Raw genomic sequence first — 16630 nt, 5'->3', positions numbered from 1 at the left:
TTAATACAAAAATAAAAAATATAAACCACATTGAACAAATATGAAAAATAGAAAAAATGTCATAATGGAGCATCCTACCTGACAAACACTGAACGAACCTTTATGACCTTTTTTTTCAAATTTGTTTAATTTTTTTTTTTTTTTTTTTTTTTTTTTTTTTTTTTTTTTTTTTTTTTTTTTTTTTTTTTTACAAAATGGAGCAGTCTACCTAACATACACTGAACAAACCTTTTTCTATATAAAAAAAAAAAGAAAAACTAAACAAAATTTGAACAAATTTAAAAAAAGTCATAAAGGTTTATTCAGTGTATGTCAGGTAGGCTGCTCCATTATTTAAAAAATTGAATATCATATTGATGTTTTTTGGTAGTAGAATGGATTAATTTTATTTCCAATATTTTACATGGGGAAATTTGTTTTGAAAGACGAGAATTTCACATGATGAGCTTGGTGCCGAAACGGATTAAATTCGTTAATCAAGGTTCCACTGTATACCTAAAAATGGCTTTTGACTGAGTTATGCATAAGAGGGTGTTCTGGAAACTGGAACATATTGAAAGGGTCACAGAAACCCTTGTGACATGGATAAAAAATGTTGGCAAAAAAATGAGGGCAGTAATCAGAGGCAATGTCTCTGGAGAAATGTTAGCAATAAAGTACCACAGGGTTCAGTTCTAACACCAGTAATGTTCATCATCCATATAAATGATCTATCAGAAGGCATACAGAATTATGTGAATGTTTGCTGATAATGCTAAGCTACTAGAGAAAAGAAATTTATCCAAACATTAACTGAAAATGTCTTCTCTTCCCCTTTTTTCTAGCTAAGCGTAGCCTTAACATCAGCATTTGGACGTGATTCTGAGGGAGCAACTTGGACATTGAACTACTTATTGTCAGTTGTGGAACAAACCATGAGACTTCGCAGTGCTGAACCAGGTCTAGTCGAGGATACAGTCAATCTGCTGGTTACAATGGTTGACAGTAAAGAGAGGTGAGTTCATGTTATGTTATGGTGATGGATTTGTGATTAATAACAGAACCAGGCTGTGACTCATACGTCAGGCTGCGAGCAGCCGCGTCCAACAGCCTGGTTGATCAGTCCAACAACCTGGAGGCCTGGTCGACGACCGGGCCCCGGGGATGCTGAGCCCTGGAAGGACCTCAAGGTAAGGTAGATAAGGGTTACCTGAGGGAATTATGTTCACTTGTCATGAAAAGGTGACCACATGTCTATAGTGCACTTGACACACAATAATAGTTCAGATGAGGATTCAGAGGCTCAGTAAACTTTTAAGTTCTTCACTTTTTCCAAAACTAAAGTGTTGCCTTCCCTCTTGTTTCCACAATCATTAATTTACATATACCAGGATCAGATTTCTATAGCTACTGTGTGGTCCTTCCTGGAGCTTGTTAAATTTACTTTCCAGCAATTTATTTTCTGTCCATATTCTCATCTGCTTTCCTTCATAGACATGGACCAATCCAGATGTACTTCATTGGATGGAATTTTGCAAAACCACACTACTATGGAGAATTGTCAATGGCTTTCTGGCAGTCCAGAAGTGTACAGCCCATCCATCCTTCCCTTCCCTTCCTTGTCCTGTATTAATCACTATCATAGAATTTTGTTAAAACATTTTAGCACGATTCTCCTTTCTGAAAAAAAATGATTCTTTAAAAGTTTGTTCTTTCTAGATTTTCCAGCAGTGTGTGTGTATGTTAAATAATAATAGTACTGTATGGTCTTGCAGAGGTCAGCATCTGGTAAAGACTGAGGGTCTCATGGAGTTAGTAAAGCTTCAGCAGAGTGGAACTCTCAGTGCACTTTCTTCAGTTGCTCAAAGAGGACTTATGCAGGTAAGTTAATAATTTTTGGTCAATGACAGTGTTATAGTCAAGGAGAATGAGACTAGGCAGAACTAATCAAGGAAATATTTGTGAAATGTTAAATTATTGCTGAGGAAAGTGCAGACCCATATTTCCCTCTGGGTTGACCTAGCTGGCACACCCTCCTGAGGCTGTAACAAATGGGCTGAGTTCTATCTGCAACTTGTAGGTAGTGTTATATTTTTGCATGAATTTAATCCCTTCAATTTTGCTTTAATTGTACAGAAATGTTTGTTCTAATTTACAATTTTTATGTGTATGTTACATTCTCAAATTTACAAATGTTGCTTTTACAAAGGGGACTTACAAATGTTTGCAAAGAACAGTACAGTGAAACCTTGATTTGATGAATCTCAGGTTGGAAAACACACTTTCTAGACCAGATTTACTTTCCTGATTTTACGAACAAGAGTTCGCTGAAGCGGGAGATAGGCAAATCTGTTTAGGATGTTGGGACAGAGTTCACAGACTGGTGGAAAAGTTGGTCATCATATCATAGATTAAAATTTAAAGTTCTCTTAAGTGAAATCAGCACATAGAGCATGGAAAATCTGAGGGTATAAATGGTAACACTCATAATAGGGCTACCATCACCCTTTAAATTGTTTTCATGGATGAACATGAGATTAGAAATAAGAGCATTTGGAAAGCCATTGAGCATATTTAAAACAAAATTCTATGGTTCTTTTTTATTACCAGTTGCAGAGGTTTTCATTCAGGAAAGCATGGGCCCCTTCCTTTGAAAATGTGATTTCAAAGCTAGTGTGGGGGAAATAGGCTACATGTGGTTAAATCTCTCTTTTCAGACAGGTTCTCTTGGTAGTTATTCTTCATATAACAGGTTGAAATTAAAATTTTGTTCACTGAAATCGGCTCATAGAGCTTGGGAAATATTAGGGTATAATGCCTTAGAGTAGGGTATGAATGATAACTGTTAATATGACTGCAATTACACTTTTAATGAATTTTGTAAATGGACGCAACATTAGAAGAAGAAAAAAAGAGAGTTGTCGCTTTGGGAAAGCCACTGAGCGTATTTAAAACCAAATTCTATGGTTTGCTTTTGAGATTTCTCAGTTTTCATTTATATGTATGAGCCTTCTGGAGGCATCTCCAGTTACAACGAATTGGGGTTGGTCCCATGTAGTTCGTTGATTCGATGTTGCACTGTATTTACTCTAGCGACCCCCTCCCCTTCCGGCCCGTTGGCGTCGTGAGGGGGCTTGGTGGACGGCTGCCGGAGTGTGATGCTCCGTTGGGCAGTCCTCTGTCCTTTTCTGGCCTTGCACTCCTGCTGCTGTCTTCTCCAATTGTGCCGGATCGCTTTTCCTTTTCCTTATGTTTCGTTTTTCTCCCCCCTCTTCTCCTATCTGCTTGTCGTTTCCTGCCGACCTTTTGCTTGTTTTGGATTATTTCTTTGGACTTCTTCTATTTTGACGCCCGGGTGCTTGAGGAGGCATACTCTTGCACCCGTAGAACTGTAGTACCCGACGTCTCGAGCGAGGGGAACCTTTTATTGTCAATCCCCCTTTCGTCGCTGAACCCGATCTCGACGGACTGACGGTTCTTAAGGTGGCGTTTGTGGGGCGTATACTCACGACGCACCCCTAGGGGGCCCCGGCATGATCAGCGATAGCTTCCTGTTGGGTGTCCTGCCTCTAATTGTGGCTCCATGGTGGGTATGGGGGCACATTCGTGGATGAATTTGTCACTTTTCGTCTCTATGTCGTTGAATGTTTCCGTTGTACCCTCTCAGGCTCGTGGGGTGGGCGACCAAGCCCCCGAGTCGGCCTGTATTGGAAGACCAGGCTCTGTAGCTCCCGCTGCGTTGGGCCCCGACCTTGCTCCTCCTTTGACCGTCCTGACTTCTTCCCCCAGCTCCCCTCCCTCCTCTGAGGTTGGGTCGAGCCTCCAGCCCCCGGTGGTGACCACTTCGTCCCCTGGTGTGGCTAAGTCTTTCGTTGTGACTACTGCGCCTTTTGACCCCTCTCTCTCTAGGGGTTCTCAACGCCGTTCGCGCCCCAACCGCACTCGCTCGATTCCTTCCCGTGCTGATGCGTATCAGGCCTTGTTTGGTCCTGCTTCATGGGCCAAATACTTTGATCTCCTCCCTCTTGATTCTGCGCCTCCTGACGATTTCTCCCTCCATCGGCATCTTGTAGATTCCGTGGATGCGTGTGTTACTTTCAACCCCACTCGTCTCGGTACACGTGTCGTTGCTGCTCCTTCTCAGGATGCGGCTTCCCGCTTGGCTGCCTTATCTTGCCTTGGCGAGATCCCTGTTCGGGTCTCCAAGAACGTTCAGATGAATTCCAGTGTTGGCACTATTCTCCTCCCACCCCATGTTGCAACCGGTGTTCGGAATCTGCAGGATTGCCACGATGATATTCGGCATATCCTTGATGCCCAAGGCCATTCTGTCCTCCAGGTTGACTCGTTTACTCGTCCCCCTCGTGGTCATCGCCGTCAACCCCTTCGCGTTGTGAAGATCACCTTTGATGGTAGGACCCTTCCATCCTCTGTCATTCTTGCTGGTGCTAGGTGCTCTGTCCAGGAGTATATTCCTTCTCCTCGACTTTGTAATAAGTGCTGGAGGTTTGGGCATGGTGCCCTCCGCTGCTCTGGGACTGTCTCTCTCTGTCCTTTGTGTGGGAGTGAAGGTCACTCTAAGTCGGAGTGCACTTCTCCCCAAGCTCGCTGCCTCAACTGCGGTGAGGCCCATCCTACGTTCTCCCGTGCCTGTGTCCATTACAAGCTTGAGGCGGCCGTCCTTAACCTGAAGCACCGGGAGCGTTTGTCTTTTCCTGAGGCGAGGCGCCAGGTTCGCCGGCTCCCGCCTTATACTAACATCTCTTATGCTCTTATGTGTTGCGCTCTTCCTCTCCTCGTCCTTCCCCCCTTCCTCAGACTCTCAACCGTTTCCGGGCCTTGGACCCTGATACGCCCACTGCCCCCTCCTCTGTTCCTTTGAGTTCTTTCCCGAGGGGTCCCCCTCCTGGTCCTCTGTCTGGGGTTCCCCTTCTTTCAACCCGGTCTGTCATGTCTCCTGTGTCTTCTTCCTCGTCCCCCTCCGATCCTCCTTCCCATCCTCTTCCTCCATCTATCGGCTCTCCCCGCCGCCTGTCGGTGCAGGCGGATGTCCATCGCTCTCCTAATGGCCGTCGTGTGTGCTCTCGTTCGGCTTCTCCTGTTGAGACACTGGAATCCGTTGCCCGGTACGTAGTTGCTGGGACACCTGTCTCTTTAAGTCAGAAGCGTAAGCCTGGCTCCTCTCCTTCCTCTTCCCCGGCGGGTAAGAAGGCTTCGCTTTCTTCCTTAGCTCCTACTTCTGGCTCTGTTGCTCCTTCCCCTCCCGTTTCAGTGGTTGCGCCCCCTGTTCCTGCTATGGAGGTTTCTTTGGCCCCTGCTTCCCTTTCGGTTGCTGCTCTTGCTGGGGTGCGCTCCCCTCTTTCTACTCCCCCTCTTCCTACTCCCCCTCTTCCTACTGCTGTCCTTGACTGCTCCTCTCCGTTGTTTCCTCCTCTTCCTCCTCCTCCTCCGGACCCCGCCCGCCCACCTCTGATTTGTTCTCCCGTTTCCTTCCCTCCGTCTTTGCTCAGTTTACCCATGCCCCCTAACCCTGACTTTGCTGACCCTGATCCCGACCCTGATATTCTTTAACGTGCTCTGTTGCTCTTTCGCCTTTGTTTCTTCCTTGTTCTCTGTTTTTGTCCTTTCTCTTCCCGTCGTTGTCCATTCTTCAATGGAACGTTCGAGGTTATTACGCCAATTTCCTCGAACTCCAACTTCTGATTTCGCGGTTTTCGCCCCTTTGTGTCTGTCTCCAGGAGCCAATGCTTGGTGCTCGTCCTGGTCGTTTTCGTGGCTATTCCTTTCTCTCCCCCCCCCCAGCCATTGCTGGGGCTTCTAATTCTTCTGCTCTCTTGATTCGTGCAGATGTTCCCTTTGTTCCTTTACTTTTTCCTTCGCCTCTCCATTGTTCTGCTGCTCGTATCTTTGTGGGGAAATGGTACACAGTTTGTTCCATTTATCTCCCCCCGAGTGTCCCGCTCTCTCTTCCTGATTTGAAACACCTCCTAGACTCCTTGCCGGAGCCTGTGCTCCTGCTGGGTGACTTCAATTGTCGTCATTCTCTTTGGGGTGACGTTCTGACGAATACCCGGGGTCGCCTCCTTGAGCCGTTTCTCCTATCTTCTTCCCTGTCTCTTCTGAATTCTGGTGAGCCCACTCATTTGGACTCTCGGACTCGCACCCTTTCTTGTCTTGATCTTTCTCTCTGCTCTTCTTCTCTTTACTTAGATTTCACGTGGCAGGTTCTTGATGACCTCCATGGAAGTGATCATTTCCCCATCCTTGTTTCCTTTTTCTCTTTTCGCCCTTCCCTCTCTTTCCCTAGGTGGCAGTTTGCTAAGGCAGACTGGACCCTATTTACCCTCAGTGCTGCTCTCTCTGACCTCTCCCTTCTGCCCCTCTCTCGCGCTCTCCTCCTTTTTCATGACACTGTCTTCAACGCTGCCCTCCGCTCTATTCCTCGCTCTTCCTCTCGGGGTCCACGGAAGTGCGTTCCCTGGTGGAATGCGGACTGTGCTCGGGCTGTCCGCTGTAAGCGTGCAGCCTGGAAGAGGCACCGCCGTAGGCAGACGACCGATTCTTTTCTTTTCTTTCGGAAAGCGAGTGCGGTGGCCCGTAGGGCCATCCGTACGGCTAAACGTGAATGTTGGGCATCTTATGTCTCAACAATTACGTCCGAAACCCCTCTGGCCCAGATCTGGAAGCGTATCCGCAAGATAGCGGGTAAGTTCGTTCCCGATGTTTCACCGGTCCTTCACCTCCATGGTACTCTTGTGGCGGACCCGTTGCAGGTCGCTTCCGAACTGGGTTCCCACTTTTCTTCTGTTAGCTCTGGTCTTCATCTTCCCCAATCTTTCCTTCTTCGTAAACCTGTCCTTGAGTCTCGTCCTTTAGATTTCTGCACTCATCTTCAGCTTCCCTATAATGATCCCTTCTCTCTCTCTGAACTTCGTTCTGCTCTAGCCCTCTGCGGTTCTACGGCGGCGGGCTCCGATGGTATTCATTATGAGATGCTTCGCCATCTCCCTCCGAGCACGTCTCAGTATTTACTGAGTCTGTATAATCGGATCTGGGAGTCGTCGTCAGTCCCTGAGGACTGGCTCGATGCTGTTGTCCTCCCTGTTCGCAAACCGGGGTCTCTGGGTACTTCCCCTAAGGACTTTCGCCCTATTGCTCTCACAAGTTGTGTCTGCAAACTTTTTGAACGTATGGTTAACGTTCGTCTGATGTGGTTCCTGGAACACCATCACCTCCTCTCCCCTTCTCAATTTGGTTTCCGCAAGTGCCGCAGCACGACAGATGTCCTGGTGAACTTGGAGGTCTATATTCGTACTGCTTTTGCTGCGAAGACCTCCGTTGTTGCCGTCCTTTTTGACCTGGAAAAGGCTTACGACACCACTTGGCGTTATCATATCCTATCTCAACTTCATTCTTTTGGCCTTCGTGGTCATCTCCCTCTCTTTCTCCGCAGCTTCCTCTCTCGTCGTTCCTTTCGGGTGCGCCTTGGTACCGCTCTCTCTCCCTCTTTTCAGCAATACGAAGGTGTGCCCCAGGGTAGTGTTCTGAGCACTACTCTTTTTCTGGTTGCCCTCAATGGTCTTCTTTCCTCTCTTCCTTCTGGTGTCTTCTCCGCTCTCTATGTCGATGATCTTACCCTTTGTTGTCAGGGTGATGATTCGCCTCTCCTTCAACGCCGGCTTCAACTTGCAATTGATGCCGTGTCGTCTTGGGCCACTGATCATGGCTTCAAGTTCTCTACTTCTAAGACTTGTGCCATGACATTTACGCGGAAATGGGTTGTTCTTCGTCCCTCTTTGTCACTTTATGGTCATCCCCTTGAATACAAAGATTCCGCGAAGCTTTTGGGGTTATTCCTTGACACTCGTTTGTCTTGGTCTCCCCATATCTCTTACCTCCGTGTTGAGTGCTCTAAGGCCCTTACCCTCCTTCGGGTCTTGCCCCATACTTCTTGGGGGGCAGATAGGCGCACTCTCCTTGCTTTACATTCTTCTCTCGTCTTGTCTAAGCTCGATTATGGTTGCCCTGCTTACTCGTCTGCTTCTCCTTCTACTCTTCGCCGTCTTGATGCTTTGCACCATACTGGGTTGCGCCTCAGTTCTGGTGCCTTTCGTTCGACTCCCGTCCTTAGCTTGTATGTTGACACTGGCTTCCTGTCTCTCCAGGACCGCCGTGATCGCTACTGTCTTCGCTATCTTGCGCGGTCCTTGCAACATCCTTCCTCTCGCCTCTGTCGTGCTTTAACTTTTACCCCTCCTGCGGTTCCTGTTCCTCTTCACCACCTCCCTCTTTCTGTCCGGTTATCTCGCCTGCAGGATTCTCTTTCCGTTCGTATTTCTGATGTTTCTCCTCGTGTTGTTCCTTCTTTGCCCCCGTGGAGGGTCCCTCTTCCGCGGTTTTGTACTTCCTTGACCCGTATCACTAAAGCTTTTACCCCTCCTACGGTTCTAAAACGCCTTTTCCTCGAGCACTTTTCTTCTCACTCCCGCTCCGTTTCTGTCTTCACCGATGGGTCTAAGTCAGCGGACGGTGTTGGCTACTCTGTTGTTTTTCCTGATCGCACTTATATGTGTCGCTTGCCTCCGGAGACTAGCATCTTTACAGCGGAACTTTATGCTATTCTCTATGCTCTTCGTCTCCTACTTTCTCGTTGTCAGTCTTCCTTTGTAGTTGTTGTTGACTCTCGTAGTGCCCTCATGGCTCTCGGGTCCTTTAATCCGGTTCATCCAGTGGTTGTCGAGATCCAGCATTGGCTGTTTCTCGTTCATAGTAAATTTAAGTCGGTTGAGTTTTGTTGGGTTCCCAGCCATATTGGTGTGTCTTTAAATGAGCGTGCGGATGCTGCCGCCAAGGAAGCTGTCCGCTCTTGTCCCATCTCTCGTAAGGGCATTCCGTATTCCGACTTTTACCCGGTTATCCATTCCTCAGTCCTTACCCGTTGGCAGGCTTCTTGGTTGTCTGTTACTGGTAACAAGCTACGTACTCTTAAATGTTGTGTTTCCTCGTGGCAGTCCTCCTTCCACCGTAACCGGCGGTGGGAAACAGCTCTGGCGAGGTTGCGTATTGGCCATACTCACTTAACCCATGGTCACTTGATGGAGCGCCGCCCTGCTCCTTATTGTCCTAGTTGCATTGTCCCTCTTACGGTCGTGCATGTCCTTCTTGAATGTCCTGACTTCCAGGACGAGCGTATGTCTTGCTTTCCGACCGCCCCTCGCGGTCACCTGTCCCTCGATAGAATTCTTGGTGACTCGGATACTTTTGATATCGTTCGCCTTATGCGTTTTTGTTCTCGTATTGGCATCCTTGGTGATATTTAGCGCCCTCTGATTATTTTGCGTATTTGATGGTGCTACATAGCCTTCCCGGTTTGGTGCCTTCTTTTGATAATTACTTACTTACTCTAGCGAGACTCCTTATAATGCACTTGTCATTTTTAAAATGACTTGAACACTACCATTTAGATTATGCAGCTTAATTTTGAGCACCGTTCTATAGAATGGCCACTAGTTCTTTAGAATATGTACAGAGGAAGCTGACAATGTTAATCCAGAGAATTAAAACAGTCCTTATCAAGAGAAATTAAAAGAGTTTTTTTTATATTCTCAAGTAAGGCAAGGCATAGGGGGAGGATGTGATTGAAATATGCAATTAGATGATAGGGTATAACAAGTGAGATATAAAATGCTAAATACAATATATCAACACGAAATGGAATGCAAAACAATGTAAATTTGATGAAATTAGATTTAAAGAATATGGATAACTACTAATTTTGAAAGTAGGGGGTGTTAATTTGTGGAATAAATTGCTTGTGAAATATATTACCAGGTAGCATAATAGATGTGGGATATAAGTAGCAGCTACCTTGTATTGGTCAATAATTTACTAGTAATAATTATAACAGTTGAAGTTTTTACTGAAATCATGTACATTCTTTTGTATGAGCTCCACAATTTACTAAGATCTATATACTGTTTGAAAAAGTTACAAGGCCATGACTGCAATAATTACTATACAGTACCTGCAAAATGTGCACACATTACACACATTAAAATGTATGGCATATCACCAATCCATACTTAGGCCATCAAGTTATCTTGATAATATAGTCCTAAATGGTCTGTCCATAGCCCCTTGGTGAAATCCTTTTTTTGGTAAAGAAACAAAGAATTAGAGGAATCATGGTAATCCTTGGCCCAATATTTAGATCTAGGTCTTTAAGCTTACAGATATTCTTATATGAAACTTATGAAAATTAAGAAAATTACTACACAAGATATAAATTGTGACCTAATACAGTACTGTATTACTACATAATGTATATGAAAAATAGTAAACAGAATACGGCCATGTAGGCCAGGTCCAAGGTTGTCATGCACTGAAGGTTCCTCACGCCTGAATTAAAGCGATGAGCAGGCAAACGTGACCCTAAAAAAAAAAAAAAGCATTAAATACAAGTGGAAATAAACCATGCTGATGTATTTAGAAGTGTTTAATTTTATTCTTTTTCAATGCTATTTTCTTGTTTCTTGTTGTACTATTTTAGGGTTTAGTTATGTGCGCAGCTGCCCTGGGGGACACAGATGCCCGTACTCAATTCTGGACACACGTGCTAGACCCTCCTGTGACATCATTCAAGCAGTTGATGTCCTCTGAAACTTTTACAAAACAGTATCAACAAGAGGAGATGAAGAAGCAAATTCTCTACCATATTGATAACTTTATAGGTAATATCAGATCTCATTGATTATATTGTATGCTTATTTTGGTTTTCTTATATTGGCATTATTGCATTATTATTTAGTTATGTAAGAGTATCACGGTCTAGTAGTCTTTCTGAAATGAAGCCCCCTAGAATGCTCCCCAAATGAGCCATAATGGTCCACCAAAGATTCATATCAAATGCTAGGGTTACTATATTTCAAAAGTGAGCAGTGTTCAACACAAGGCATGCCAATTACTGCTCTGCTAACTACTGGTTAGGAAACTAAGCAGCAGAGATCCCATAAGTGCCCCGGCAAACCCCTGAAGAGTAAATTGCAAAGCCATATGGCTAAACTAACGTTGTCTGTCAGTGGAAATGAATGCGCCTTGCGGCAAATAAACACACCAATGGGCAGATGATTGGGGAGTGCCAGGGGTCTCTCAGGGAGGCAAGCATTGGCCCCCAACCCATGCAGAGAACATTGGGTAGTGAAGGCAAAAACATGGCCCCTCCTAAACACATACTCACATGGGTAAAATTCAAAAGGTCTTCCAGTGCCTCCCAGCAGAGCAGAAGCCAGCCACCCACCACATCTGAGGGCACATCAGGAGCTGTTTTTTTTTTCTGTTCCTATCCATCGGTCACTCCCAGTTGTGCCTTGGATTTCTTGCTCAATTTTATCAACATCTGTCTGTTTTTTTCTGATAGCACCAGGAATGTCAGCAATTTCAGAAGTGTGAATGTGGCATCCTTAAGACATTTGCATGAGTAGATCCTTTGTTGAGTAAGAGTGGAGAAAGTGGATTTTTGAAAGATCTGGAAAATTTTCATTAAATTCCAATATGCTTGTAAGTTTCATTTGTGCAGTATTTGGTTTGCATAGCATTTACAGCAACAAAACTCTGTTTAAATCTAGGGAAGCCTGTGTATTTTCCAGGTATTTTACTGGTAGTTAGTATGCCTAACAGCATTGCCTCATATCAGATTGCCCTGACAGAGCCAATGCTTCTCATGTGATTTTATTTTCTGGGGGTCCGGTTAAACTGAGTGCCTGGCTCAGAAAGGTGTATTTTAATGTATTCAGATGCCTTAGCTTTTTCAGACTTTTTATGTAAATGGTTGGATTAAATAATATGTACTGGGTATATAGTCTTAAACTTTGATGTTAAGAGCTTATTTCCTACTTCAGCTTCCATTTATTAAGTATTGCAGTTTTCATGTTATTAGTATTGTGACTTTCTCATAGCTTCTCAATGAAAACCTAAATAGATTGTATTCACCTCCTTGCCATTTATATTGTATTTATTTCTGTATTATGTTTTGCAGGTGCAGTTCAAGGATGCTTAATGCCGACGGCTCAGTGTCTCTTCACACGCTTAGTGGGCATTCTTGGGGAGAGTGTTCGGCTTCTTGATCTCTATCACAACTACCCAACTGTGGTGGAGACAGTTCTAGAGCTTTTTGTAGAATGTGGTCGGCGAATGCTGTGTTACCTCACACCGGTGAGTGACTCTTTTAGTCTTCAAACAATTTCAGTGGTATTGACATTTGAGGATCTTTACCAAAATTCTAATTTAAATCTTTTGGATCTGGATACTGTATAAAAAGTGCCTATTGGCAGTAAAATTCTGCTCTTAGTTAACTCTTCAATATCAGTCATCATTATGTAATATTCCCAATAAGGCAATTATGAGAACATCATTTAAGAATCTAAACAAGGAGGCTTTAAAGTCTCTCCCTGCATATGTGAGACCATTACTTGGCTATGCAGGCTCAGCATGGAAGCAACACTTTGTGACACAATATGAAACTTGAGAAAGTTCTGAGGTTTGCAACTTGATTAGCACCAGAATTGAGAGGGTTTGGCTATGACAGATTGAAGTTGCATCCAAGCTAAAATAGACATTAAGCCCACTCAGAATAGAGCTACAGTATAATTATTATTGGAGATAGTTCACTGGTGATGTGGAAAGTATTAGCATTCAAAATAAGGGATGGAAGAAATGGTAAAATTAAATACTGTTGTGATGACAGATATATACAAACATGATATGCTGTTGATTTATTCCTTTACTGTCCTATTTTATTTGTTAATAATTTGTCTTGATTATCATTTTGTCAAGCAATGTTGGGCAATTGTTCACAGTAATATAGCTTGGATATCCCTGCCAAATCTTAGGAAAACTATGGAGATTTCTAGAGCCCTTCTTCCTTCACTGCTGGCTAGTGGGCAGGGCGAGCAACGGACTGTAATAAAGTGCACTCTGAGCAAGTTATGGTGGTAGGCCAAGCCAATGAGTGACATGACCAGAACAGGAACTGATTTCCCCACTTCCCTTAGGTAGGATTGTGATAGGGAGAAATGACAGGTTATGGTTTATGTTATGAGGCTACAGTAATCTGTGCTCACATAGCTCACTGCACAAACATACTTGATAAACATTATTTAGGAAGGTATGTAATGATTTGTACAAATTTTCAAGCATAGGCTTCATACATACAGTACATTCATACTAATGCAATAGATTGCTACCATTTAATTAATATGGATAAAGAAATATGTTGGGTACATTCTTTCAAAAATTCATTGTATATTATTGACCAGGTAGTATTGACTATGTATATATATACACATATGAATGGTATCAGCTGGGTATTTTAGAGACCCAGCAACCAACTAGCTATCTACTTATCCCTCCGTCCCATCCATACCCTGGCAGCACCACATTCCTATGCCCACCAACCACTGGCCCACCACCACCACCACCCATTCCTGCTCTTACACCCACCACTGATTCCACCCTTAGTGGCTATTTCCCCTACCCACCCATACTATAACCACTTCAACCCTTATAACCCCCTGCCCCCACTTACATCTGAACCCTCAAGCACTCCTGCCTGCCTTCTTCAGCAGGCAAGGATCTGTGACATTTCCCAGTGTTTTCATGTGAAGAGACTTAGGTTGTTTGTGTTTTCTCTCATCTGGTGGACCATGTTGTAATTTCCAGAGTTATATTATATTAAATGCTTTTCTGGGGGAGCCCCGTCGGCTCCCTGGAGCTATCCAGGCTGAATGGATATGTATAACTTTCTGGCATCAAACTGCTTGGAGTTCTTGCCTACCGGGAACCACAAGCCAGATCCTGGCCCCCTCAGAGAGGCATAAGGAGCAATGGCCTATAGAAATCCCCTTGTGGTTGGGAGCATTCAATGTCTGCCATTGACTGGGACAGGCGCCCCAAAAAAAATCCCTATTCTGGTGAAAATATTGCTACCGAAAGCCGAATGCTCCCAACCTCAGTGGGGTTTCTATAGGCCATTGCTCCTCGTGCCTCTCTGAGTGGGGCGAGGTTCTGGGTCGTGGTCCATGGTAGGCAAGAACTCCAAGCACTTTGACTGATGCCAGAAAGTTATACATATCTATTCAGCCTGGATAGCTCCGGGAAGCCTCCGGGACTCACCCAGAAAATGGCGTTTCATTACATTCAACGCTGTTTTTTATTTTTACATTGATGATAAATATAATTAAGTTTTCTGTGGGGAGCCCCTACGGCTCCCTGGAGCTTATCGGGCTAATGTGTGTTATGTTAGACCGGGACATTAGCTAAGGAGTTCAGACCTACCAGGGACCAGCGCCAGAACCTGGCCCCTTCAGAGAGGTTTCAGGGAGCAATGGCCCTGGAAAACCCCATATGGTTGGGGGTTTTCCTTATCTGCCATCGACCGGGGTTAGGCACCCAGAAAGGTAGGCGTAACAAAACAAACCCCACATGGTAAGAAACTACAACAAAAACCGAACAGAGAGGTAGAAAACTCCCTACAATCCCCAGGAAACAAGCAAACAAGCAAACATCACACTTTACTGCCGCGCCGATCGTCCGCGCAGCCCTCCCCACCCCGGGAGGGGGAGGGGGGAGCCCCGGACCTACCGCGCCGGCTGCCAAGCTCCAGTTCGTTCGCTAATGTCAACCGGGATTGACGCTTCTCTGGCCTCAGTTTCCTAGGCGGTGTTTGCCTTGTGTGGCGTTCACTGCCGTGTGTTGTGGTGTGCGGTGGCCAGGAGTACTTCATCAGTGCCGGGGCTGCATGTGCTTAGTGGCTGCCTTCCCTAAGCGCCCTGTGAGTACTGCCCTTGCGTTACAGGGTTATCTTCCCTGGGGCGTTCGGGAACCATTCCCGTAGAGGTTCTTGCTGCTCGGCATTTGCCTCGCCCTTGGGGCCAGCTGGGGCTTGGGGCCCTTGTTTGGCCCTGGGTAGGGATTGGTATTGTGCTGGTTAGGGCGTCAAGGTGTTGCGCAGCCTGCCACCTAAGCGGCGGCCGGTTTCTGTTGCCTCTGGAGACGGTGTACTTTTGCGGGGTTTTTCTTTTGTTTTTCATTTTCTTGCCTGGTGGGGGTCTGCCTAAGGTGGTTATAGTTCCACTGGTAGTGTTTGGCGGCCCTCTGCTAGGCCCCCGTGCTTGTACACGTCTCGAGGGGTTTTCAGTGCTATAATCTACCCTCTTGTTATGTTTGGGTTTCTTAACCGGTTAGCAACACCTTGCCCGGGCTTCCCGTAGTTGTTACCCTACGGGCCCTGGAAACCCCTGTCTGGGCTCGGGGGACCATTGAATGTGTCTTCCGGGTTCCAACCCGTCTTGTACGGGATCGTTGGTTGCTGTTCCCTTGTCTCCGGGTGACAGTCGCCATTTTTACCTCCGTCATGCTGCCTGTTGGGTCACTGACACCTTGACCCGGAGTCTTGCGAGTGATTCTCTGCTTGTTCTCCAGTACTCTCCTGATGTTATTACTGTTCAGAGTACAGGCGGCATCCGTGTTGCAAGCTAGGTTAGGTTGCTGCAACATGCTAGGTTGGTTTCCCACTCGAATGCCCCGTGGCCGCCCCGTTTGGTTAGGTGCTGCTCGCCCCTTTCTCTCCATGTTCCCGGCTCCGGACCGTCTGCGTGTTTCTGGGTCGGGGCGGGGTTCAGTTGCGGCAGAGACTCGGGCGGTTTTCGGGGGATGCCCCGTTCGGGTTGGGGACGGAGGTTTGAGCCTGTGCCTCCTGCCAAGGCTTCTGGGTCTTACCAGCGGCCCTTTCTTGTTGCCTTTCCCATGGGCTCTTGCTTTTCTTTCAGGGCGGAGGGCTTGGAGGACGGCTCTGCCCCGGGGCCTCTGTTGTTGGTTCCCGGGGCTGTGGGGGATGCCTACTAGCAGTTCTGGGGCGGTTTTGCCCCTTCAGGGGTTTTTCTGCTGTTGGGCGTCGTTTTTCGCCCTTCCAGTCTGCTAGCTTCCCACATTTGCTGGCGTGTTTTTGTGTATTAAGCGTCAGTCACAGCCCCTGCTGGCGGCCATTTTCGTCTGCCGGTTTCCCGGCGTGGCCACCAGGGCGGCGTTGCGGTTTGTTTACATGCGCCTGGGTGTGCGAGCGAGCGTCTCTGGTGAGTTTTCAAAAAATTTGCAGGGTTTTTGTTCTCCTGTTGTCGTTTCTTTGTTTTTCTGGTGTTTTCTTGCCGTTGCCTGTTTCTCTGGGAACGTTTGGGTGTTGGTTTGGGTCTGAGCCTCTGGGTTTAGGCTCAGTGCCCCTGGCTGGTATGCTTGCTCCCACACCTTGCCCCTCGGTTTTCGGTCTGTTGGGACCGTTTTCCCAGGGCGTTCTGCTGGGGTCTGTGCTTTGCCTTTTAGTGGTGTTCTCCGCTGGCAAATGTGGTGGTTTGGGCTCCCCCTGGTTCGATTCTGGGTTCCTTTGGGTTCCTTGGTTTCGTTCTGGAGGTTTCTTCCTCTTGGGCCCCCTTTTGTGGGTTCAGGGGACTTTGTTTCCTCATGTGACCCGGTTCTGCCTTTTGGGGTTCCGGGGTCTTCCTGGCTTGCAGACTGAGCTTTTTGGGTCTTGGCACATGTTGTGGTTGTGCTGGGACTTTGTGGTTTTGCTGTCGAGGTGGGCCTTTTGATGCAGTTTTGTGCC

The 16630-nt window shown here is 46.3% G+C and overlaps 1 protein-coding gene across 1 annotated transcript in view; it reads left to right on the top strand.

Annotated features, from left to right (window-relative positions):
* LOC123773459 (exportin-4) overlaps nucleotides 1-16630 on the top strand; it is a 56850-nt gene that overhangs the window by 27875 nt on the left and 12345 nt on the right. The window contains exons 15-18 of the mRNA XM_045767254.2: nucleotides 825-994; nucleotides 1755-1860; nucleotides 10529-10709; nucleotides 12014-12189. Coding sequence (XP_045623210.2) covers nucleotides 825-994; nucleotides 1755-1860; nucleotides 10529-10709; nucleotides 12014-12189 — 633 coding nt within the window. The remainder of the gene's footprint in view (nucleotides 1-824; nucleotides 995-1754; nucleotides 1861-10528; nucleotides 10710-12013; nucleotides 12190-16630) is intronic.

This window comes from Procambarus clarkii, chromosome 89, assembly GCF_040958095.1.
Source record: "Procambarus clarkii isolate CNS0578487 chromosome 89, FALCON_Pclarkii_2.0, whole genome shotgun sequence".
Taxonomy (NCBI): Eukaryota; Metazoa; Arthropoda; class Malacostraca; order Decapoda; family Cambaridae; genus Procambarus; species Procambarus clarkii.
This window is presented reverse-complemented; position numbering and strand designations above follow the sequence as displayed.